Source organism: Ambystoma mexicanum, chromosome 2p, assembly GCF_040938575.1.
Source record: "Ambystoma mexicanum isolate Mex_15411 chromosome 2p, UKY_AmexF1_1, whole genome shotgun sequence".
Classification (NCBI taxonomy): domain Eukaryota; kingdom Metazoa; phylum Chordata; class Amphibia; order Caudata; family Ambystomatidae; genus Ambystoma; species Ambystoma mexicanum.
In genome coordinates, this window is record NC_090923.1 from 1,388,272,234 (window position 1) to 1,388,295,931 (window position 23,698).

The 23,698-nt window shown below is 50.0% G+C and overlaps 1 protein-coding gene across 1 annotated transcript in view; it reads left to right on the forward strand.

Annotated features, from left to right (window-relative positions):
* CCDC12 (coiled-coil domain containing 12) overlaps window positions 1-23,698 on the forward strand; it is a 531,323-nt gene that overhangs the window by 475,751 nt on the left and 31,874 nt on the right. The window contains exon 5 of the mRNA XM_069645806.1: window positions 12,693-12,727. Coding sequence (XP_069501907.1) covers window positions 12,693-12,727 — 35 coding nt within the window. The remainder of the gene's footprint in view (window positions 1-12,692; window positions 12,728-23,698) is intronic.

Genomic DNA, 23,698 nt, shown 5'->3' on the forward strand with positions numbered 1-23,698 from the left:
CTTCGTCAGCGTGTGGGAGTCCATCTCCACCGACCGTTGGGTGCTGGACGCCCTGGCCCGGGGCCACGCGCTCGAATTTCAAAAAAGGTGCCCGCGCGTCCCCCCCGTGGCCAGGAAAGAACTTCACATCCCTCAACTTCTCCTGGAGGTAAAGGCGATGCTCAGAAAGGGCGCCATCGAACTCGTCCCAAAGAGGCTTCGGGGCTCCGGAGTCTACTCGCGATACTTCCTCGTGAAGAAGAAGACGGGAGGATGGCGCCCCATCCTGGACCTGCGACGCCTGAACAAGTTCATCAAGGCGCAGAAGTTCCGGATGGTCACCCTCCAGCACGTCTTGGGTCAGCTGGAGGAAGGAGACTTCCTATCGTCGTTGGATTTGGAGGATGCCTACTTCCACATTCCCATCCTAAAGGGGCACCGAAAATTCCTCAGATTCGTGGTCCAAGGGCGTCATTACCAGTTCAAAGCCCTTCCCTTCGGACTACGGTCGGCACCCAGGGTTTTCACCAAGTGCCTCGCACCGGTGGCGGCGCAGCTGCGCCGCGAGGGGATTCACGTCTACCCCTACCTGGACGACTGGCTCATCCGCGCCAAGACGAGGGAGCTCGCCGTGGTCCACACGGCAAGGACCGTCCAACTCCTCACGGACCTGGGATTCTCCGTGAACTACGCCAAATCCCACCTGGTGCCCGCACAAGTCGCACTGTTTCTGGGAGCGAGGCTCGACACAGTGTCCCTTCTGGCCTCCCCGTCGGAGGAGAGGACCAGGACCATCTTGGGCAAGGTGCAACGGATGTTGGTGGCCGACGCGGCCAAGGTGAGGTCCATCAAGTCCCTCCTCGGGATGATGTCTTCCTGCATCTACCTCATTCCCATGTGCAGGCTCCGGATGCGCCCGTTGCAAGAATTCCTGGATGCGCGCTGGATCCAGACGACGGGCAGCTTCGAGGAAAGGATCAAGCTCGACGAGAGTTTCCGACGAGCGATACGGTGGTGGGGCACCCGCGCGCATCTGACGGCGGGCATGGACTTCCAGACCCCAGCCCACCAGGTGACTGTGACCACGGATGCCTCCCTAGAAGGGTGGGGAGCGCACACCGAAAATCTGCACGCAAGGGGACTCTGGCTCCCGACGGAGAAGTCCCTGCATATCAACGTCCTGGAGCTCCGTGCAGTGTTTTGGGCCCTCAGGTCCTTCCTTCCGTCCCTCAAGGGCAAGGTGGTGAGGATCTTCACCGACAACACCACCACCATGTTTTACATCAGGAAACAGGGCGGAACCAGGTCCCCAGCGCTGTCCAAGGAGGCGCAGGACCTGTGGCATTGGGCCGTCGCCCAAGGGATTCTTCTGGTGCCGTTTCATCTGGCAGGGATAAAAAACACCATCGCCGACTCACTCAGCAGGGAGCTGCGCTCGTGCCACGAGTGGGAACTACGGCAGGATCTGGTGGATCGCCTCTTCCGACGGTGGGGCACACCCCAGATCGACCTGTTCGCGACGGCGACGAACACCAAGTGCCGGAGGTTCGCCAGCAGGTTTCCCCAGACGAGGAGCATGGGCGATGCTTTCTCGTTCCCCTGGGAGGGCCTGTTCCTCTACGCGTTCCCTCCCTTGCCTCTACTAATCCGGCTCGTCAACCAGCTCAAGAGGTCACGGTGCAGGATGATCCTCGTCGCACCTGCGTGGCCGAGGCAGATATGGTTCCCGGACCTTCTGGACTTGTCGGCGTCCCCGCCAATCAAGCTGCCGGCGGACGCGGATCTACTCTCCAGGGAAGGAGGCGCCATCCTCCACCACGACCCGAGGTCGCTGAACTTGCAGGCCTGGCTCCTGCAGCGCTAGAGTTTGGAGGATACGACATACCGGCCGATTGCAGAGAGGTTCTTGCAAAGGCCAGGGCGTCCTCGACTCTTAAATGCTACGGACACAAATGGAAGAGGTTCTCTGTCTGGTGCCACGCACAGAAGATTAACCCTCTACGGATTACGGCTCCCCAAGTACTGCCGTACCTGCTGACGCTGGCCAAAGCTGGTCTGGCACACGCGTCCATCAAGATTCATCTTGCTGCGATCTCCCGATACACCAGAACCACGGGCCGGACGTCCTTGTGGTCTCATCGTCTGGTGAAAGAGTTCATGAAGGGACTGTTCAGATCGTTCCCGCCGGTGAAGGCTCCGGCCCCGGCGTGGGAGCTCAACGTGGTGCTGACCAAGCTCATGGGACCTCCGTTCGAGCCTCTGCACTCGGCCCCGTTGAAGTTTCTATCGTGGAAAACAGCTTTTCTCGTGGCCATCACCTCCGCACGACGAGTGGGAGAGATCCAGGCCCTTTCTTGCAAGGCCCCGTACTTGACTTTCCACGACACGAGGGTAGTGCTCAGGACGCACCCCTCCTTCATGCCCAAGGTACCGTCGGACTTTCATCTCAACGAACCCTTGGTGTTACCTGTGTTCTTCCCGTCGCCTTCGTCGCCGGCTGAGAGGACTTTGCACTCGCTGGATGTAGCTAGAGCGCTGAAGTTCTACGTGGACCGCACGAAAGGTTTTCGGAAGACGTCACAACTCTTTGTGAACTTTGGACCTGTCAATCAGGGGAAGGCTCTCTCGAAGGCTTCCATCTCCAGATGGCTCTCCGGCTGTATCATGTACTGTCACCGGTTGGCAAACCGACCGCTGCCTGGCCGTCCGAGAGCCCATTCCACCAGAGCGATCGCAGCTACCACGGCGTTCCTATCTGGTGTGCCCCTGCTGGACATATGCAGGGCTGCTACGTGGAGGTCGACGCACACCTTCACGAAATTCTACTGCGTCGACCGGGATTCCAGGGAGGAGTCCAGGGTCGGCCAAGCAGTGCTGCGCAACCTGTTCGCCTGAGGTGAGCCTGGTGAGGAGGTAAGATGCTTAATGTTGAGTTGATGTGATGCTTAATGTTGAGCCTTTGCCACCTCCCGTGGTTGTGCATGTGTGTACTGCTATGTATTCTTTATTCATGAGCATGTGAATCCATGCCAGACCCCATGCTGGAGAAGGAACAAGTTACTTACCTGTAACTGTTGTTCTCCAGCATGGGTCTGGCATGGATTCACATGCGAACCCTCCCGCCTACCCCTCTGCGGCTCTTCACTTGGTCATACTGCCACTTCACGTGCTTCCAAATCTGAAGATGGCTGCCAGAGGCGGTGCTTAGGTAGAGGGCAGTCATTGGCTGTGGTCAGTATGACGCAGAGACCAGTGATTGGTTATTACTACGAAAGACAGATCAGAAACGAAACTGATACTGGTTTTTTCTTTACCGAGGATTCCCAGCCTGACGACGGGGAATATTCATGAGCATGTGAATCCATGCCAGACCCATGCTGGAGAACAACAGTTACAGGTAAGTAACTTGTTCCTTACTTGAATATGCAAATTGACAAGGGGGGTCCTGGGAGTCTCTCTGCCAGACATCAGTCCTGGTTACGAGAGACTTACCCCAGAGTCTTTAGCTCACTATCTTTCACAGAGAAGAAATATCCCAAACATATCAGTCTTTGTCCTGCCCTGGGGCAGTCCAGCACCGAAATGCTAGGCAATTCTCCTCTGAACAAGAGTACCAACAGCATCCCCAGACACGTGTTTCACACCACCATCTCTCTCCCTTAAATTAGCTAAGGTGCTCCCCACAATACTGTCTCTAACCAAACAGGATCTACCTCTGCACCACTCTACCGCTACCCTCATCCACTACATAAACCTCTTTCTCCCTCCTTGCTATTTCACACCCTCTCACCTCACCACTAGGCAGTACCTCCTGTTGCCAAGTATCCACCCTGAAGCACTCCACCATCAAGGGCTCCAAGGTGAGGATATGCTGCTCTCCTCCTTTCCGGTCTCCCAAGCAATGACCTTCAATCCTCAACTTTCTCTTTCAGAACTCAAACTATCTCCTTGCCCCTTTTTTCTGTTCCTTCTCGCCTCCCTTTGGACGATGCTTAGGGATACAGTTTGCACATGTATGGTATGGGATGGGCTATCTTGTGATTGGACCCTGTGCTTGGGGTTAGGTGGGTTGGATAGGGGATAACCGAGGATTATTTTAAAGCCTACCACTTTCCATCTCTGAATTGCCCTTGATATGTGTGACTTCCTGCCCCCCACCTATCTCTGCTTTCATTAACTGCTTCAAACTGCATCCCTTAATTCTCCCAGTATGTAAATCTGTGTCAGAAAATCATTGGTTAAGCTGGACAAAAATGCTCTATTGAGAAAGGAACTTGATTGTCCCTGCAATGATCGTAGAAGTGGGAGAATGTTAGTTTATTCTGTTCCTCTGTTAAAGTATTTGCATTGGTTTATGTTTGTTTGGGTAGAAGTTTGTATCTGTGCCACTTCTGTGGACTCCACAGGTCTCATTCAGCGTCAGAAATGCTTCCTTGGATAAATGCCAAAGGAGCCAAGGTAGTTCCCCCTTCGCATGAAATGCTTGAACCTTGCAACTTGCTTCCTTAATGGAAAAAACGTTCATTCCTACGCTGAATCTTTGTGTCTGGTAGGAGGGAGTTACACACTTCCTCCAATCTGTGGGGGTTTCAGACATTGCTTCTGTTGAGAATCTAGCGAGGTCACTGGTTCTCTGGAGGGAAGCGTCCTTTGTGTGGTCAGGGAAAGCATAAGCTACCTGACACTGACCCTGGGGGTGGCTGTGTGTGGGAGGACCATGTAGGGGAAAACCAACTCCAGGGAGGCAAGAACATACTAAACTTAAACAAACAACCCTTCAGTTGTAACTCCTGTTAACACCCAAAGACATTGTGAAACGCTTAAGTGTAAAGGCAGTAGAACTGACATGAGCATTGTGGAAAGTCTAAGTGAAAACAGTATATTTGATACAGATGTGAAGGAACGCATAACATTCAAATCATTGACACTGGTCCACCACTGCCTATATGGAAACGCTCCAACATACTTAAAGAAACAATTCAAGAGATATGAACCAAGGCGAAATCTCAGATCTACGAACAAAGATCTTTTACAAGCCGTGTCAACCAAAAGGACAAAAGGCCTAGGTAGTGCCTTCCCGGCTAAAGCAACACACCCATATTGGAGAGTTGTGACACCCTGGCAGGAGAGTAAACCATGTGGGGAAAGGAGAAGTGAGAAGAAGTAGTGAGAAGAGACAAAGGGGTTAAGAACCCACACCTTGAAAGTGTGGAACAGTAATCAAAGGGAAGATCCATACCCCTTTTCAAGAAGAAGCTACAATACGCTGGCAGGAGAGTATACCAGGGAGAGGAGAAGGATTAGGGAAGCTCACTGGTCAAAACAGCTCTGTGCAAGGAAGAAACTATAAAAGTGGATGCAGAAAGGGAAGAGTCATACCCCTTTGAGTACTAAAGGGAACAAGAGAAATAACACAGTGAAGCATCGGCAGGAGAGTAAACCAGGGGTAAGAAGATAATTGGTTAAACCTGAAATTGTGTAATAGTGACAAAGGGGTAACCATACCCCTTTAAAAAGAACATTATTAAGAGATTTAGTGAAATTAAATATCTCAAAGAACTGTGACATTGAAAGGCAAACCAGAGGGAGAAGAAAGAAATACCTCTTTCTTCTAAGTGATAAGAAAACCATTGAATAAGTGAAAACTAGAGGGATTCAAGGCCGCCACCGCCCTTGAAACTGAGATAACAGAGTGGATAAAAAGGAGTATTCAGGGAGAGAGTCATCTCTGTGCGAAACATTGGAAAATGATTGACTTTACCGGAATTGCCGGATGGACCATGAGAAGCCAGAAGAAACATAGGGGAAGGGAAACCCCCTTTTTCCTGGCGGAAAATTATTCCTTTTCTTTTTCTGCACCTTAGAGAAAGCTAGAAGTCTACAGCTCAGAGAAATCCCCATGTTAACCTTGTATTTAGGGTTCCATGTGATAATGTCCCTGCAAAAATGTCGCCAAAAAATGGATGTGGTTTGCAAGGACATTATCACATTGAACGTATGGGGAACACCCCGCAACCCCAAAACCTTTTTTTCCTTTTAAGGGGAGCAGGGGACACCACCGCAAACCCTGCTCCACCTGACCCCATATATATGGTCACCATACATAAAGTCACCAGAGCCTTTTCCCGGCGACCATATATTTGGGGATATTACCGGACACCATATTTTAGCTTAGCGTGTAAGGGTCAGTTTAGGGTTTTGGACACAGGACGGAGGACTCTTAATTTGTTGGACATCCGGATACAGTCACCCATTAGCTTTGTTGAGGCAGGGAATCCATCATAGACCTAGAGACAGATAGGATTTCCCCAGCCCCTCTCATTATTTTGACAATAAAAGTACTATTTCAAAACTGAGACTGTGTCTGATGCTTACTCCTGACCCCTTACACTTTCTTCTGGCTTTGGGGGTCTTGGGAACCAGACAGCGCCCCTCTGTAACTTTCAGCTGCCCAAAGGCAGGAGGATTAATTACGTTGGGCCTCATTACGAGTTTGGCAGTAATTTTGCGGTTAATCCACCGAATTACCACCAGACTCAATAAACGTTACTGCCACTTGTTCCTGTGGAGTTACCACGTGATTACAAGTGGTGATAATTCACCATGGGGATTTTTGGTGGATTTACCTCAGACGAAATTACCACCAAAAAGCTGCAGGTGAATCCGCCACTTTTCCTCTGAAAATCTGCGATGGCTCATTTGAAAACTGGAAGTTTTCGGTGCAACAGTACCTGGCAACCCTTTGTTTCGGCCCTAAAGTCAGACTTTGGTACAATATTAGGGCCTAGGGATCCTTAGACATTTTCTCAAGGTCACCCACATTTATTTTCTGATAATACACATCATTTTTACTAAAATTCAGCTTAGCTCTAAATCATGTAGAAAGAGTCTTCTAATAACTTCCTGCATTAATCTGCCTTCATGGTCTGGAATGTTTATTAACTTTTCAACGAGATAGCTCTTTCCCTTATTAGCTTATACCTCACTGACTTGCTTTTATGATGCAATCATACAAAACCATGCCAGTTTTCAGTGTGGCGTACAACCAAAGGCTTGCAGATAGAGGATGATAGAGTAAAATTGACTCTGGCCCGAAAATCCTGATGTGACCGCCTTTAACGCATTCGTCCATCAGGTTGGTCCACTATTGAAATGTTGTAGGGACTCAGAGTAGATTGAGGGACAATGCAGACATCTTTGACATCAGAGATCGTACCCGCACAAAGTAGGCTGCTGCATTTTAACGTTTGTTTTATTTTGCCCAGTTTTCTTAGTGATTTTATTAGTTTTACCAATTTTATTGTATTTAGCTAGCCTGTTGTTTCAGAAATTTAGAATTGCCCAGATTTGAAAGTGAATAAGATAAACTCTTGCACCTGACTCTTTATTAGGTTTCATCTTGTTTTGCTGTCCCTGCCTAACGTGTGAATTGAAACAGAGCAATTTGCTCTGCACGCACGTAAAGAACAACAAATCCCTATTGGATTGTAGTCCTTTCTCCAATACTCTTTCCATTCCCTGGCATGAACGCGCCGGCGCGAACGGGACTAGCCAGTCTGTGGCAGTCCGTGCCGGGGCGTGCGAGTCCGGTCGGTTACGCTGTTCCACTTTCCAGTAATATGGGGATTGCTGAGGTACTCGAGGCGATTGCAATTGCCCGAAGTAAGTCTCTTGCACATACCACGAATACTGATAGAAGAATTCCCGAAAGGGACAACAGCTAAACAGGCTGCAAGCACAAATAACACACCAATAGTGACTGCGGCCTGTACTGTGCCCCCTTTGAGTCTTAACATCACTGAGAGGGATGATTGTGCGCTCAAGGCTGACTTTAAGAGCCACCATGAGGGAGCCCAGCCTGCTGGGATAACAGGCTTGCTTCCTTCATAGGGGAGAGGACCTAAAATGGACAATACGCTATCTAGTACGTTACAGCACATTACTGATATGGATAATGAGCAACGAAGTGTGGACCCGCCCTGCCTTCAAGCTCGCATGCACAATAAATTGAGCGATCCTGGTCAGACTACTCCCATCACAAAGCAGAATATTGCGCAAACTAAAATACTGCTAACTAAATTTCTTCCAGTAACTCATTTGAATCTAGCCTTGCTCAATACTAGATCCCTTGTCAAGTACACCATGGATGTACATGACTTTATTCTGGTGCACAAGGCGGACATCATGTGGGTTACAGAAACCTGGCTTTCTGATGCGCATGGTCCCACCATAGAGCAAGTGATCCCGCCCGGATACGTCTTCTTTGGAAAACATCGAGAGGAAGGACCGGGCGGTGGAGTTGCTATCATATGTAAAAAAGAGCTTGCCACTTATGAGGTTAAAATAGAATGTGATGGTTGTGAACTACTGCATATTAAACTTATCCCAGATGTTAACTTTAGCATCAACTTTGTATTTATCTACAGACCACCTGGAGAATCTGCCAGGTTCAATGATGACCTTATTAACGTCTTAACCCATATGCAATCAGCAAACTCAGCAGTTGTCCTACTGGGAGATTTGAATCTCTGGTAGGGACACCCCAAAGATAAAAAAGCTTTGGAGCGAGAGAAACGCCTTTGAAAATGGTAATATCATCATTCATAACTCTGGCCCAACCCCTATAAAAGGGAATACTCTTGATTGGGTGGGGAATGTTAACATCCTACTGACCGAAATTACTACCACCCCTTGTGTGTGGTCTGACCACTTTTCCATTTCATGTCAATTACAACTTCCACTGCCACTTAGAAAATAACATGAACCTTTGCGCAAGGTTCAAAGTAGAAATTATCGGGCAATTACAGCGACTGATTTAGTAGATTGCATGAATGCCTTGATGAATAAAACAGATGATTCAGATGGTCCAGGCATATTATAATAAAGACATAACGACTATGTTAGATAGACTTGCTCCTCTGAAAGCAAGAAATATTAGCGATGCCCCAAATCACCAGAAATGCGTTTCCCCATGCCCTGGTGCAATTAACAGCCAGTTAGGGGCAGACAGAGCAAGCTTGGCTGAAAGATAAAACTCTCTGTAACAAGTCAGCATGCAACATCAAGGAAAAAGAGTATAAAGACACAATCATTGAAGCAAAACGTAGCTATTACAATGGTGAGATAAATCGGGCAGGAATCAAACTAAAGAACTTATTAAAGTTTTTAGATTGTGGGAAAAACCTAGAGCTCTTAACCATACCATCAAACCCACAAAGGACGATTGTACACGTGTACAAAAAGCCTTTTCGGACAAACTCCAGTGCGCTCAAAATAAGATTAGGGATGAGTTGGATAGGCAGGAATCCCTTTCAACAACCGTCACACATGGCGTTGGGCGAGAAAGTAAGGAGGAGGATAGTGCCATGACTAACTTGGGAGACCAAGTCCAGGGGTTATCAGCCGCTGGGTTTGGTTTCTCCATGATGTCTACTGAAGAAATACAAAATATACTTAAACTCGTGCAGTCTACTAGTTGCCCAGGAGACCGCCTTCCATTGAAAATAATCTTGGAGCACAAAGACATGTTTGCTCCATTCTTGTGTAGGTTTGTTAATGCTTCCTTTAAACCTTGTACCATCCCGCAAGCATTACATGCTGTGCCAGTATCTCCACTTCAAAAAAAAAAGCAGGTTTTGATCCAAATGATGCAGCGAGTTACGACCTATTACTAATAATACACTGTTCCTTGTGAAATTGGTCGACAAAGTGGCAACTATACAGCTCCGATCTCACATGGCAGTGGTCGGCATTTTGTATAAAAATCAGTCGGGTTTCTGATGCTTTCATGGCACTGAAAGTGCCTTAATAGACCTTCAGACCCAGATGCTATCCATGCTGGAGAAGAGTAGATCGGGGCTGCTGGTTTACTTGATTTATTGTCAGGCTTCGATCTGCTTGATCACAAAGTCCTGCTTGATAGACTGGCCTCTGTGGGGGGTCTCTTAGAAGAGGCGGTCAGATGACTGAAATCATTCTTGGAGGGCCGCAGATCTAGGGTCTATTGGGGTGATACTTCATCTGAAGTAGAAACGACCATCTGTGGAGTCCCTCAGGGGGCATGTTTACCCCCCCCCCCCCCGCTTTTTAATATATACATTATCCCCCTGTGTATGGAACTGGAAAAACTAGGGCTCTTCATCACTAATTACGCAGACGACTTTCAGTTGTCCACGGAGATCAGCGGGAACCATGCTGTGGACCAGGGAAAGTTAAATCATATCTATCAGATTATAAAAAACTGGATGTCAATCAACTGGTTATGTTTAAATGCTGCAAAGACAGAGCTAATGATATATGGGTCACAACATGCTAGAGATAGCTTGGACTAGGCCTTTCACAGCTTTTCGGTTGTGGGTAGTCGGATAGCAGTAGCCCCCAAAGTGAAGACCCTTTGCATCTACATGGAGGCCAATTTGAATGCAGGTGCCTGTGTGGAAGCTATTGTAAAAAGCACTAATTATCATCTAAATGTACTAAGACAGGTCGCCCGCATGATTTCAAAAGATTACCGGGCTAAGCTAGCCAGGGCAGTGATACTTCCTCTCCTGGACTACGGTAATGCCCTCTTGAGTGGTGCTAATAAAGAAGACATTCAGAAATCACAGAAGGTACAAAATGCTGCAGTTGCATTGTTCACCAAATGGGTCGAAATGAACCAATATCTATAGCTCGGAGGGAGCTGCATTGGCTATCGGTCTCTGCAAGGATTTTGTTTAAACTGTTGACAGTATGTCACAAATGTATCTTTGGATTTGCTCCTCAGTACCTTAAAGAAAGGGTGACCCTCTATCACCCTAAAAGAACAGTACACCTCTTTTTGGCGCTGTGGGCCCGTTTGGCGCGACCGCTTTGGCGCAGGAGCCTTTATGGCACTGTTGATTTGGCGCGAGGGACGTTTGGATGTGGTTAACATTGCAGCCAAGTCTAAACGCCCTCACGCCAAACGATGCAGGTGTGTTTTTACCTTCTCCTGGTGTTGGCAGAGGCTCCAAGGCAGCAGATTAACCTCCCCCCGTTCCTCACATGCACACAAAACCCTTACACCTTCCAATCCTGTACCACCATTAACACCCCGAAAGCTCTCACTCTCCCAGTTATATGCAAGTTCCCTAGTCCCATCTCACTGTTAAGTCGCAACTCACCCTAGTCCTTGTCACATTCCCAAATACACTTCTACTTTCCAGTTGCTTAAGCAGTCCCATGTTCTTCTGCCTTCTCAGTCTCTTATCTTCCCCACTTTCCCCTCGTTTGTCACAATCGCTCACTCTTCCTGCATCTCTTGTCCATTCTCATCCTCTCTAACATTAACCCTCAAACCCACTGTATAGACCTGCCGCCCCACCTGGTCTTTCCCTCTCTGGCCTCGGACCTCCAATCCATCCCACTCAGAAGCAGTGACCCTGCAGAGGAGTTGGCGGGTGCATTGCCCCCGGCCCCGACCTATTGTCGGTAATTCGTTCTGATTTTACCAGCGTGGGAAGCGCAAATCCCGAGGGAACCAATGCCGGATTCTGCTCACTTTTAGGGCGTTTGTGTTCTGATTGCGGTTCCGAAGTGGAGGTGTTGCGTTAATGTCCCGCAAGTTCTGACCACCCCTCTGGGGCAACTTCTCCATCGTGAGGCTATGCTAGATAGGGGCTCCCAGACTCACATGCCCGCCTGGGTCTCCCTGTAATGGGCTAGAGTAAATGACAGCCAATGTTAAGGCATGCCAACCCCCAGTACCCGTTTCTACAGGCTCCCAGGTTCGTCAGATTTGGAAAATAATGTTATCCGCGCAGGATCACATAACGCTTCCTAACTGAGAAGCCGGGATTGAACCTTTGACCTTGGATTTAGCACCTGACGAGTATACTGTGCAGTTACTACTTTCCTCCTCCATGTGGTCAGGCCTTTACACAACTGTTATTACACAATCTTTTGCGACTTAATACAAAAAAGAGGAAGGACATCTATAATGGGAGATATACAATATTGCAGCCTGTCCTGGTAAATTTGCATTGCAGTGTTTGGGCCAGTTTCACATAGGAAGATAACGTAATTTGCCAAAGATCACAGAATTTACTGCAGTGGGGATGCTGGAATTTGAACCTCCGATCGGCTAAGGTTTGCTGCCTTAAAATAGACCATACAGAAAGAGTTTGGGGAAACGGCTGTGCATTCCCATCCTGGTGGCACGGGTCTGGAACGAGTTTCCAGAGGCACTCCGTAAGGAGGAGACCCATCTGGTCTTTAGGGAACTGCTAAAGACCCGACTTTCAAGTAAAATACTGTGACCCAGGTTGGTCCTCTGTTGAATCCCATGTATGTGACAGCGCCTCGATTCCCGATGGCTTTGGCGCTATAGAAATATAGTAACATAAAATAACATTTGAATAGCCTGCAGAGAATTGGTTTGAGTTGCAGTAGGGCCAACTCTCCCTTTCATCCTTCTTTGGTCGATAACATGACTTTAATTTGTTTTGGTAAAGTAACACTTAACGCTCCAATTCCTATAAGAAATTAATTTTGTGTAGTGCTCAGCATATAAATGTTCAATGTTGCTATTGTGTTCTGTGCTTTACTTTGCTTCCCCTCTCTGGCTAAATGCCGGGGCGACCTTGATGCGGTTGCTGTGTTTAGGATAAACGCAGATTCATGTTCCATATCTGATACCTTTGCCCTATGTTTCTCCCAAGGCTCGGGCTGATTGTATGCGTTCTTCTTTTCAGGACTTGGCCAACCTCGCCCCACGGAAACCCGACTGGTGAGTTCTGCCTTGTTTGCCATGTTCTTTGTAACTTTACAGCTCCTACCCCCACACTCCCACTGCCAAAGATCAATATGCTTCTGCCAGAGATATTGGGCACTTTTATGAAAACAGGTAGAAAATTAGCCGCACCACAGTTGTCACAAATACAAAGGTACATGTGGCTGGTTCATGTCACTCTTTCAGTAAAAGTCTCACTGCCCAACACTAGGACTAGCGATCTAGCGGGCTTGAGCACCAAGTTGTGCATTGCCTGATTTTTTAAGGTAGTAACAGTGTCGCTGAAGGCTGTGTTTTACACAAAAGAAACTTAACAGTTCCTTTTGTTATTCGGTCTTCCAAGAAACAGTGAAAATCCTAATGATACGGGCGTTTAAAAACAGTCATTGCATTTGGTACATTCTAAAACGGAGCTCGAGATTAGGTAGATTGCTATGCATAGTCCACCATCTAGTGGTTGTTTGGAGTACTACACCTTATTTATTTAACGTATGCCTTGCCTGCGGATCCGTGTACTTTCATACTACCGACAAAGCTCCTTCTGGTCGACTCCCTTATCAGATTGTTTCGACAATGGGGGCCTGATTCTGAGCTTGTGCTAAATATAGTGTGGAAAGCCCCCATTATCCCCTCCAGTTTCTTGCATCACCATTCTGAGATGGGTGGAAACATTGGTGGGGAAATGAATGTGCTTTGCAGCAGCAAAAGCTTTAGCCTACGTCGCATCTAGATAGAAATATTAATGTCAGCATGCGCCGCATTTAGATGGAATCATGACCACTGGCCTGCCTCACATCTAGATAAGATATTGAAGATTACCAAGTGCCACACTCAGATAGAACAGTGAATGATAGCTAGCATCACACTTAGACATAATCACAAGGACAGCAATGCCAATTAACCAATCCACTAACAATTTCACCGCTCTGTAATCACCTCTCAAACTCTAACCAAACACAACCACAAGCCTACAACACAAAAATCTGCACAAACTTCACTACACGGCAACAACAAAACAAACCACACATAGACTCGCACAACAGCACACAACGACTACCGACTGTAAAACACCCCAAGCCCAGCCAACGGACCCACCGGGCTGAGTCTGCACACAGCCCATCACTGCTCTCTTGCACTTTTCCAGATTATTCCCGCTAACTCACCCATCCCTTCCCTTTTTTTCCATAGCCAGCAGAGGGCAAGGGGACCACTCCGGTGGTGATAGTGCGCGGTACAAATATCCTTTAACATTAACAAAAGCTGCTTAAATCTAAACGTGCACCAGTGGCACCGCGAGCATTTTCTAAAAGACTGCTACTTTTCTATTTTAAGAAAGTTTTCTTAAGCTTTCATTATCTAGAAAAGTGGTGCTGCAGTCTAGGAAATGCTATTTTTATAAAGGAAAAAGTGTGAAGCAGCATTACTGCACCTCACTGGTGTCGCATTTTTACTCCTCTTAATACATGCTAAAACAGTGCTTCAGAGAGCAGAATCCCCTCGCAGCGCGCAGTGCCAGCCCTGCATGTCTTATGGTTGCTAAGGCTGTTGTCAAGCAGTAAATCAGGCACATGCTAAAGTCGTGGCTTTGATGCCAGACCACCACATTAGCACTTTATCAGAATATGATGCATTTAAAGGAATTTTTACGTGCACCTAAGAATCGGGCCCTCGGTTTCGACTATGGAACAGAGTTTGGGGAAAGAGAACAGCACGACTTTGACACTGGAATCAGAAGAGTTTTCGGTGACAGTGTTGTTGTGATAAAGAGCATTTCTGTTAATTTCATGTCTGAGTGTTTTTAGTGTCTGAGCCTTATGGAAATGATGCCCTTTAAATTGTGCTGTATGTGCAGCCATAGTTTTCTGTGGATAGACTAGCATAGTGTCTGCAATCGTCATTTTCCATGAGACCATGAAAAGAGGAAATGCCAGGCTTGCAGACCATTGTTTCAGTTCCTCTGTTGGATGACATTTGGGAGGATGGTCTGGTGGTCATGAAGACCTTTAATAACACCCCAGCAAAATGGGATCGTCTGGAAAAAAGTTTCCAGACTCAGCCCCTCAGGTCACAGCCATCACCAGACTTGGTGGTCTCCCCCACTGCTAGAAAGAGGTCTTCCAAGCTGTCTTCTTCGTCTATGGTTCCAACGCCCTCGCCATGCTCTCTAGGTCTGACTGGGAGTTATGGTATAAGTTGGGCCCCATCCTCGACTTCCTTCCAGAGGATAAGAAAGCTGATGCCCTGGCTCTGTTTCAGGAGGGGGTGGTGGCTCTGACCACACCATTACCGCTGCCCTCGATATCGCTGATTCCGGCTTCCCCAGGTGGACAGTGGTGTGGCCCTCCACCGCCAGGGATGGCTCAAGGCCAGCAACTTCTGCATGGATATCCAGATGAAAGTAGTCGACATGCCGTTCAATGGCGACAATCTCTTCGGGAAGGTGGTCAACAAGACTCTGAAGGCTATAAAGAGTGACAAAGAGATGGCGCATTTTTCAGGCAGCCTTGAGCAGTGGAGGCCTTTCTTTCGCTCATTTAAAGGGGAAGCCTCGAGGTCACCCCCTCACCATCAACCCTCCTGTTCCACCACACAGGAGACTTATAGGGGAAAGGCCCAGGTCTATCCAAGTGGACGCTAGCTTTGTCGTCCCCCATCCACGACGCAGATGCCGAAGCAGGCCTGATCCACCCAGGCCTGCACCCCCACTTCTGCACCCCAGTAGGAGGCCGCTTATCGCAATTTTTCAATCAGTGGTGTAACATCTCAACCGACAAATGGGTGCTCAATGTCCTCAAACATGAACATGTGCTGGAATTGCAGGACAAATTCCCTCACATTCCACACGTGGCACAGCTACTGAGGAAGGTTCAAGCAATGCTAGACAAAGGGGCAATAGAGCCAGTCCCTCTGTGCCACAGACACGCCGGAATGTACTCTTGACTTTTTCCTCACCAGAAAGTATCTGAAAGGTGGTATATGAGAGACATGGCATCAAAAGATGACACAGAAAACTGAAGTATAGTTCGAAATCCTTTATTTTATGGTTCAGGATGGTGTAATGCCTAACTTGCTCTATCTCTAAGGTGGGAATGTTCCTTATCTAAAAGAAAACTAAGGGAAAGTATGTCTGTCTGCCCAAAGCAAAATGCTGTCTGTGTCATAGCCTATGCTTGTCCTCACTTCTGTACTATAACAATGTGTAGGGAATGTCCATATATTAATAAACTAAATAGTGCTCAAATGTAAAACAACTTGTCGTTGGGGCTCTTCTCTAGCTCCCTTCAACAAGTTTAAGATACTCAGATTCACAGAAGTTCCAAAGATTTCTCAGAATTCACTTATCACAAGTTCACAGTACCTTAGTTCACAAAGTTCCTTGGGTTTATCCGGGTTCCCCTTTTTCAAACTCAAATCCCTCTGGTTCACACTCCTCAATGGGTTTCTCAGGCTTCCCCTGCCTAAGTTCAAACTCCTTTGATTTCACACCAATTCTCAACTTGTCAAGTTCCACTTTTCAGAACACAAGAGTTCAACTTGCTTCTGTAGGGGTTCCCTTCCCGATATTCAATGACTCCTCTTGCTTTATTCAATTTCATCTTGACACACAGCTCACTTATTCAATGGGTTATCCCTTGGTCTTGGCGCAGTTGTCAGACTGCACGGTCCACCCTTCACAGGTCGCGCAATCAGGTGCCCTAAGATTTAGCTGTGCCTTCTTTAAAAAAGTTTGTTAGCCAAAATAAGATTCTCTTTCAACATTCACTTTCTTTATAATTTACTGTTACTTCATATTTTCTTTAATGGGTTTCTGTGGTTCTCCTGGGTCGCTCCTTTGCCTGGAAACCTTCCCAGTATATTTTTCTTTGTGATGGGGTCTCTGCGGCCCTCCTGGATAACTCTCCTACATGGGGACCACCCTGATGCTTAATTAATCTTTTCCTGGATCTCTGTGGGTTTCCTGGGTCATTCCCCTGCTTGGAAACCCTTTGGTTACACTTCTTTATGGTGGGGTCTCTGCAGCCCTAGTGGATCAATCTTCCGCCTGGTTGCCACCCCTATGCTTAATTATTCTTTATAGGTTTTCCTGACTATTTTGCTCACACTTGACGGCTTCATACAGCTCCCCTTTTCTCTCAATGTCTTCCTTCTTGACACAGAGGCTGTTTACTTTAAAGTAGATTTCACATGGAGACATTTTCAAAAACGTTCCTTTCTTTCTTTGAAGGATCGCGACCACTCCAATACAATGTATACTTTAAAACTGGATAGACTAGAAGTTCTTCCTCTAGCACTCGCAATCAATCAAGTCATGCAAGGTTTTTCAGCCTCTCACACTCACCGGCTCCCCTTTGAAAAATTTCCTTTCTATTGCACTTGCCACAAACTTCGTGAAATGCCTCTATGGGTTCTTCCTCTACCCTCAGGCACTCCAGCACTATCACAGTGCCCCAGGAGGCAGAGCACTCCTCTTGGTGGGTGGAAAAATGGCCCCTCAGCTGGCCTCCTTCCTCTGCCTCACCTCTGTCCCAAGGTCTCAAGCTCCCAAGCCACACCTATCAGGACTAACAGACTCCCTAGTCCCCAGGGTGTGGGTGCCTTCAGAGTCTTGCCTCCTTTCAGCGTCTCTTCTGGCTTCACGACCATGTCTGCTTCTGTCACTCCCAAGCCTGCTACTGCTGTTGCTGCTTCCCCCCTCCTTTTTATACACCTGTGACTAGTTAATGGGTTGCAGGTGGGCATACTTAGTTTCGATTGCCTGACCTTGCCTGGCCTTGTTACTAGGATGTCTCCATTGAGTATGCTGGTGTGCCTCTATTTGCATCTTCTTGGTCCCAATTCCATAGAGGTGTTTCACACAGGAAGTCTGTATTCCTCCTGACCCCCTCGCGTTCGTCACAGTACTATAGCAATGTTTTCCAAAGGCAGTATGCATTATTCTTGGCACCCTTTTCTTTTTCACAGTGCTTTGGCGTACTTCAGGGAAAACAATGAGATATGACCTTTTCTCTGTCATCTAAGCGGGGGTCCTACGGGAGGTAAATGGGAGAATGCTCTCAGAATTCTCACAGGTGGAGACGCATTCTAGCCTTGTGACGACTTAAGTTCCTCAAATCGGAAAAGTTCAGGGTGGTCATGTTGCAGCACATGCTCGCCCAAATGGAAGATTTCCTGTCGACTCTCGACTTGGAGGAGGCTTCCCCACATCCCCATTCATTGCAAGCACTGGAAGTCATACACGGGCGCCACTACCAGTTCAAGGCCCTGCCCTTAGGCCTGAAATTCGCCACCCAGGTTTTCACCAAATGCTTGACCCTGGTGGCAGTGCATCTGCTCTGCAAAGGAATCCATGTCTATCCTTACCTGGGCAATTAGCTCATCTGATTAAACTCTTGCGCGCTGGCAATCATGCACAATGTAGAGACCATCCAGACCCTGGCTTCCCTGGGGTTCTTGATAAACTATCAGAAGTCCTACGTAGCACCATCTCAGAACGTACTATTCTCCAGCATGGGGTCTGGCATGGATTCACATGCTCATGAATATTCCCCGTCTTCAGGCTGGGAATCCTCGGTAAAGAAAAAATCAGTTTAGTTTCTGAACTGTCTTTCTACTAGTAACCAATCACTGGTCTCTGGGTCATACTGTCCCCAGCCAATGACTGCCCTCTAGCTAAGCCCCTCCTCTGGCAGCCCTCTTCAGATTTTTACTGCACGTTCAAGTGTTGGAAGTCCTCGTGCTTTAGCTCTCGAGCTTTTACTGCGTTTTGCATTTTTTCAAAGAGTTTACTCGTATTTTTTTGGTCAATTCGAGCCTCAAGCTCTGCCGATTCTTCTTCCGATCATCGGGGACCCGTTTCGGAATTTTCTATGCCCCTCAAGGGCGGATTTTCATCGAATGACACTTCTTTGAGGATTTTGGAAGACCTGTGAGGCCTACCTCGATCGGACATGGCCCAGGACATGGCCCAGGACAAACGAGATTCGACACCTACTGGATCCAAACTGTTCAGGACTACAGAATGGCTTCAAGAAAGATGAGTACTCCCGGTGCCTCTACTGCCTTCATGCCGACAAGTCGCACGTGGAGGAGGGCTGTGCATTCTGTAAGAACATGTCCGTCCAGACAATGAAGGACCGTCGTATTCGGCTCACCAACTGGCTGGAGGATAAGAGCCCAGCAGCAGGTGAGAAGAAGTCGTCCGAGGAGTCTTCTAAGAACTTTGAGGGCGCTCCGATGACGCGTGCCCATCAAACGGCAAGGCACTGCGATTCCACAGGCACCGGGAGTGCCGTTGGTTCGGGCTCCTCGGCTGCCAGGCAGGGCGCAGTATCACCAATGCCATCAACCACGAGCCAACGCTCTGGCTCGGTGAAGAGGAAGTCGGAGAATCCGGGTAAGCTTCGGGAGAAGCCCCGGTCGATCCCGACAGAGACAGCCGAGGGTGAAGACCTCAGGCACGCCCAAGGTCGTGAAGGCCCTGATTCACCCGGCTAAGGCCTCGTTTGAAGGAGTCGTGGCGGCCCTGGCGAAACCTACGGAGGCTTCCCCAGTGGAGATGGCTTCAGGGGCTAGAGTTTCCCTGCCACCCACAGGGAATCTTCTTTTCTGCCTATCGAGAAGACCCCTGTGAAACCCCAGCAGGAAAAAGAGGGGGGCACGGTAGCCATAGCGGACACGGATACCACCTCTGAGGATGAGTTGGCTAGCGTCCAAAGGATCCGGGACAAGAAGTCTGAGGAATCCAGGGCCCACGGGAAGGATCCCGACAAGGCCGATGAAGAGAGCAACGGGGGAGCCGACGAGGAAGATAGTGCCGCAGAGGGCCCCATTCCCCAGCTGCCGGTCCCGTTGCAGCCGGTGCCCGTACCACGGGACAATTCAGAAGCTATCTTGTGGCCATACAGGTCCTGTGTACAGAGATAAGGACAAGGATGCCCTTACCCCCCACCGATGACCCAGCAGAACCTGGACTCTGAGGGAGCCCACCTAACAAGCAGAGACAAGTCCATCCTCCTCCCCTTCCAGCCTTCAACCCCATCCCCTCCTCCGAGGGATGAGACGGGAACGGAGACGGCGACGACGGGATCGGACGACGACGGGGGTGACGACGGTATGGACCTCCCATCACCACCCCCTCTGTCCTACCCTATCCCCTGACAAAATTGGCTCCTTCCATGCCATGATCGCCAGGGCATCTGAGCTCTTCCAGCTCTTCCCCGAAGAACAGGAGGGCTTCCTCTACCAATGACGGGAGGCCAAGAGGAAGACTGTCCTCTCAGTCCCTTTACTGGACGACATCTGGGACGAGGGGCTGGCGCTCCTCAAGAACTCGTCCACAGCTCCTGCTAAGAGAGACTGGTACGAGAAGAAGTACTGGGTCCTGGACTCCACCCCTATGTGCCTCAGAGCACAGCCGTCCCCGGATTCAGTGGTCTCCGCGTCGGCCAAAAAGAAATCGGCGGGGGCAACGGCCTCAACTTCCACTTCCCTCCCGGACGGCGAGGGAAAGCAGCTGGACACCATGGGACGACCGGTCATCTCATCAGCGATGACGACTATTAAAGCGGCCAATGCCCTCGCGATCGCGGTTCGCTACGACAGGGAGCTGTGGTTCAAGATCACTTCCCTCCTGGACTACCTCCTGGACTACAAGAGGGCTGAGGCCCTGGAAATCCTATAGGAAGACTAGGTGGCTTCGGAATACACATTACGGTGGCTACGGACATTGCCGACACCGGCTTTTGCCAGATGGGCAACAGCGTTTGCCTTCACCGGTGCGGTTGGCTCAAGGCTTCCGATTTCTGCCAGGACGTGCAGACCAGGGTTCTGGACATGCCCTTCGATGGGAACAACCTGCTCGGCAAGACAGTGGATGAGTCACTGCAGGCCATCAGGGAGGACACCAAGATTGCTCGGTCCTTGGGTGTTCTACAACACCAACAGCTGTCCTTTCAGAGCTCCGGAGGCAAGCAAGGTGCCTCCAAAGGATTCGGCGGCAGGCCCTCGTCGTACCACCAAGCGGCCCGCTCCTCGTCATAGGAAGCCTATAGGGGACGCGGCAAGACCGGAGGATCCCGTTGTTTCCAAGGAGGCTAAGGCGGCAAGGCCACGGCGAAACAGGACTGAACCGTCTGTGGCATCAGGCCCCCACCCGAGCACCTTGGTGGGAGGCCGGCTGGCGAATTTCGTCAGCGTGTGGAAATCCATCTCCACCGACCATTGGGTGCTAGATGCCCTGGCCTGTGGGCACACTCTGGCATTTCAAAGAAGGTGTCCCCGTATTCCACCCGTGACCAGGAAGGAAAACCACGTCCCACAACTACTTCTGGAGGCTGGAAGTTCGAGCGATGCTAAGAAAGGGAGCCATAGAACTCGTCCCAAAGAGGCTCCAGGGCTTCGGAGTGTACTCGCGGTACTTCCTCGTCTGGAAGAAGATCGGCGGTTGGCGACCCATTCTGGATCTTCGTCGTCTAAATAAGTACATCAAGTCCCAGAAATTCTGGATGGTCACCCTCCAGCGCGTGCTGGGACAGCTGGAGGAAGGCGACTTCTTGTCGTCGCTGGACTTGGAGGATGCCTACTTCCAAAATCCTACGATTTGTGGTCCAAGGGCGACACTATCAGTTCAATGCCCTTCCCTTCGGATTGAAGTCGGCGCCCAGGGTGTTCACTAAGTGCCTAGCACCAGTGGCGGCGCGGCTGCGCCTGCAGGGTATCCACGTCAACCCCTACCTGGACGATTGGCTCATCCGAGCAAAATCAAGGCAACTCGCCGTCGACCACACAGCGAAGACCGTCCAGCTGCTCACAGATCTGGGATTCTCGATCAACTTCGCGAAATCCCACTTGGTACCATCGCAAGACACCCTGTTCCTGGGAGCCAGACTCGACACAGTGGTGCAATTGGCTTTGCCGTCAGAGGAAAGGACGAAGGCCATCCTGGGCAAGGTACAACGGCTGTTGACCATGGACATGGCCAGGGTGAGGTCCATCAAGTCCCTACTCGGCATGATGTCATCGTGCATCTTCCCCGTGCGCCTATGCAGGTTGTGGATGAGACCACTGCAAGAGTTCCTCGACGCCCGTTGGATGCAAGCGGCGGGCAGCTTCAAAGTCAGGATCTCACTCAACGAGACTTTCCGCCAAGCGATCCGGTGGTGGGGCACCTGCACGCATTTAGCGGCGGGCATGGACTTCCAGACTCCGGCACATCAGGAACGATGACAATGGACGCCTCCATGGAGGGATGGGGAGCAGACACCGGAGATCTCCACGCAACAAGCCTTTGTCTCCCAGAGGAGAGGTCCCTACACATCAACGTCCTGGAACGCCGGGCCGTGTTCTGGGCCCTCCGGTCTTTCCTTCCGTCCCTCAAGGGCTGAGTGGTACGGATCTTCACCGGCAACACCACCACGATGTTCTAAGCAGGGGGGCACCAGATCCCCAGCCCTATCCAAGGAAGCAGAGGATCTGTGACACTGGGCCGTCACCCAAGGGGTGTTCCTGGTACCCTTCCATCTGGCAGGAATAAAGAACACCATCGCCAACTCACTCAGCAGGGAGCTGCACTCGTGCCACGAGTGGGAGCTGCGGCAGGATCAAGTGGATCTCCTATTCCGACGATGGGGCAATCCCCAGATCGAGCTATTCGCGACGGCGACGAACGCCAAGTGCCAGAGGTTCGCCAGCAGGTTTCCACAGCCAGGGAGCATGGGCGATGCCTTCTCATTCCCCTGGGATGGTCTATTCCTGTATGCGTTCCTGCCGTTGCTGCTGCTACTCATCAGTCAATTCAGACGGTCCCGGAGGAGGATGATCCTTGTCGCACCGGCATGGCCGAGGCCGATCTGGTTCCTGGACCTTCTGCACATGTCCGCGCCCCCACCGGTCAAACTACTGACGGACGCGGATCTTCTCGCGAGGGAAGGAGGCGCCATCCTCCACCACGACCCAGGATCGCTGAACCTGCTGGCCTGGCACCTGCAGCACTCGAGATCGTAGGGTACGATATCCCGGCGGACTGCAAGGAGGTGCTGCAGGGCGTCCACGACTCTCAAGTGCTATGGACACAAATGGAAGAGGTTCTCTGTCTGGTGCCGTGCACAAAAGATTAACCCTCTGCGGATTACGGCCCCTCAAGTGCTGACGTACTTGCTGTCACTGGCCACGGCGGGGCTGGCACATGCCTCCATCAAGATCCATCTGGTGCTCCATCTCCCGCTACACCAGAACTCCGGGACGGTCTTCTCTATGGTCTCATCGCCTGGTGAAGGAGTTCATGAAAGGACTGTTCCGATCGTTCCCGCCAGTGAAGGCTCCGGCGCCGGCGTGGGAGCTCAATGTGGTGCTGACCAGGCTCATGGGGCCGCCATTCGGGCCGCTGCATTCGGCACCATTGAAGTTCCTGTCATGGAAGATAGCGTTTCTTGTGGCCATCATCTCCGCACGACGAGTGAGAGAGATCCAGGCCCTCTCCTGTAAACCTCCATACCTGAGACGAGGGTAGTGCTGAGGACGCACCCCTCCTTCATGCCCAAGGTGCTGTCAGAATTCCATCTCAACGAGCCCTTGGTGTTACCTGTTTTCTTCCCGTCACCTTCGTCGCCGGCTGAGAGGACTTTGCACTCGCTAGATGTAACTAGAACGCTGAAGTTCGCACGAAGAGTCTTCGGAAGACATCACAGCTGTTTGTAAACTTTGGACCTGTGAACCAAGGGAAGGCCCTCTCGAAGGCTTCTATTTCCAGATGGCTCTCTGCCTGCATCATGCACTGTCACCGGTTGGCAAGCCGACCGTTGCCTGGCCGTCTGAGAGCCCATTCAACCAGAGCGATCGCTGCTACCACAGCGTTCTTGTCTGGTGTGCCCCTGCTGGACATCTGCAGGGCTGCTATGTGGAGGTCGACGCACACTTTCACGAGATTCTACTGTGTCGACCGGGATTCCAGGGAGTCGTCCAGTGTCGGCC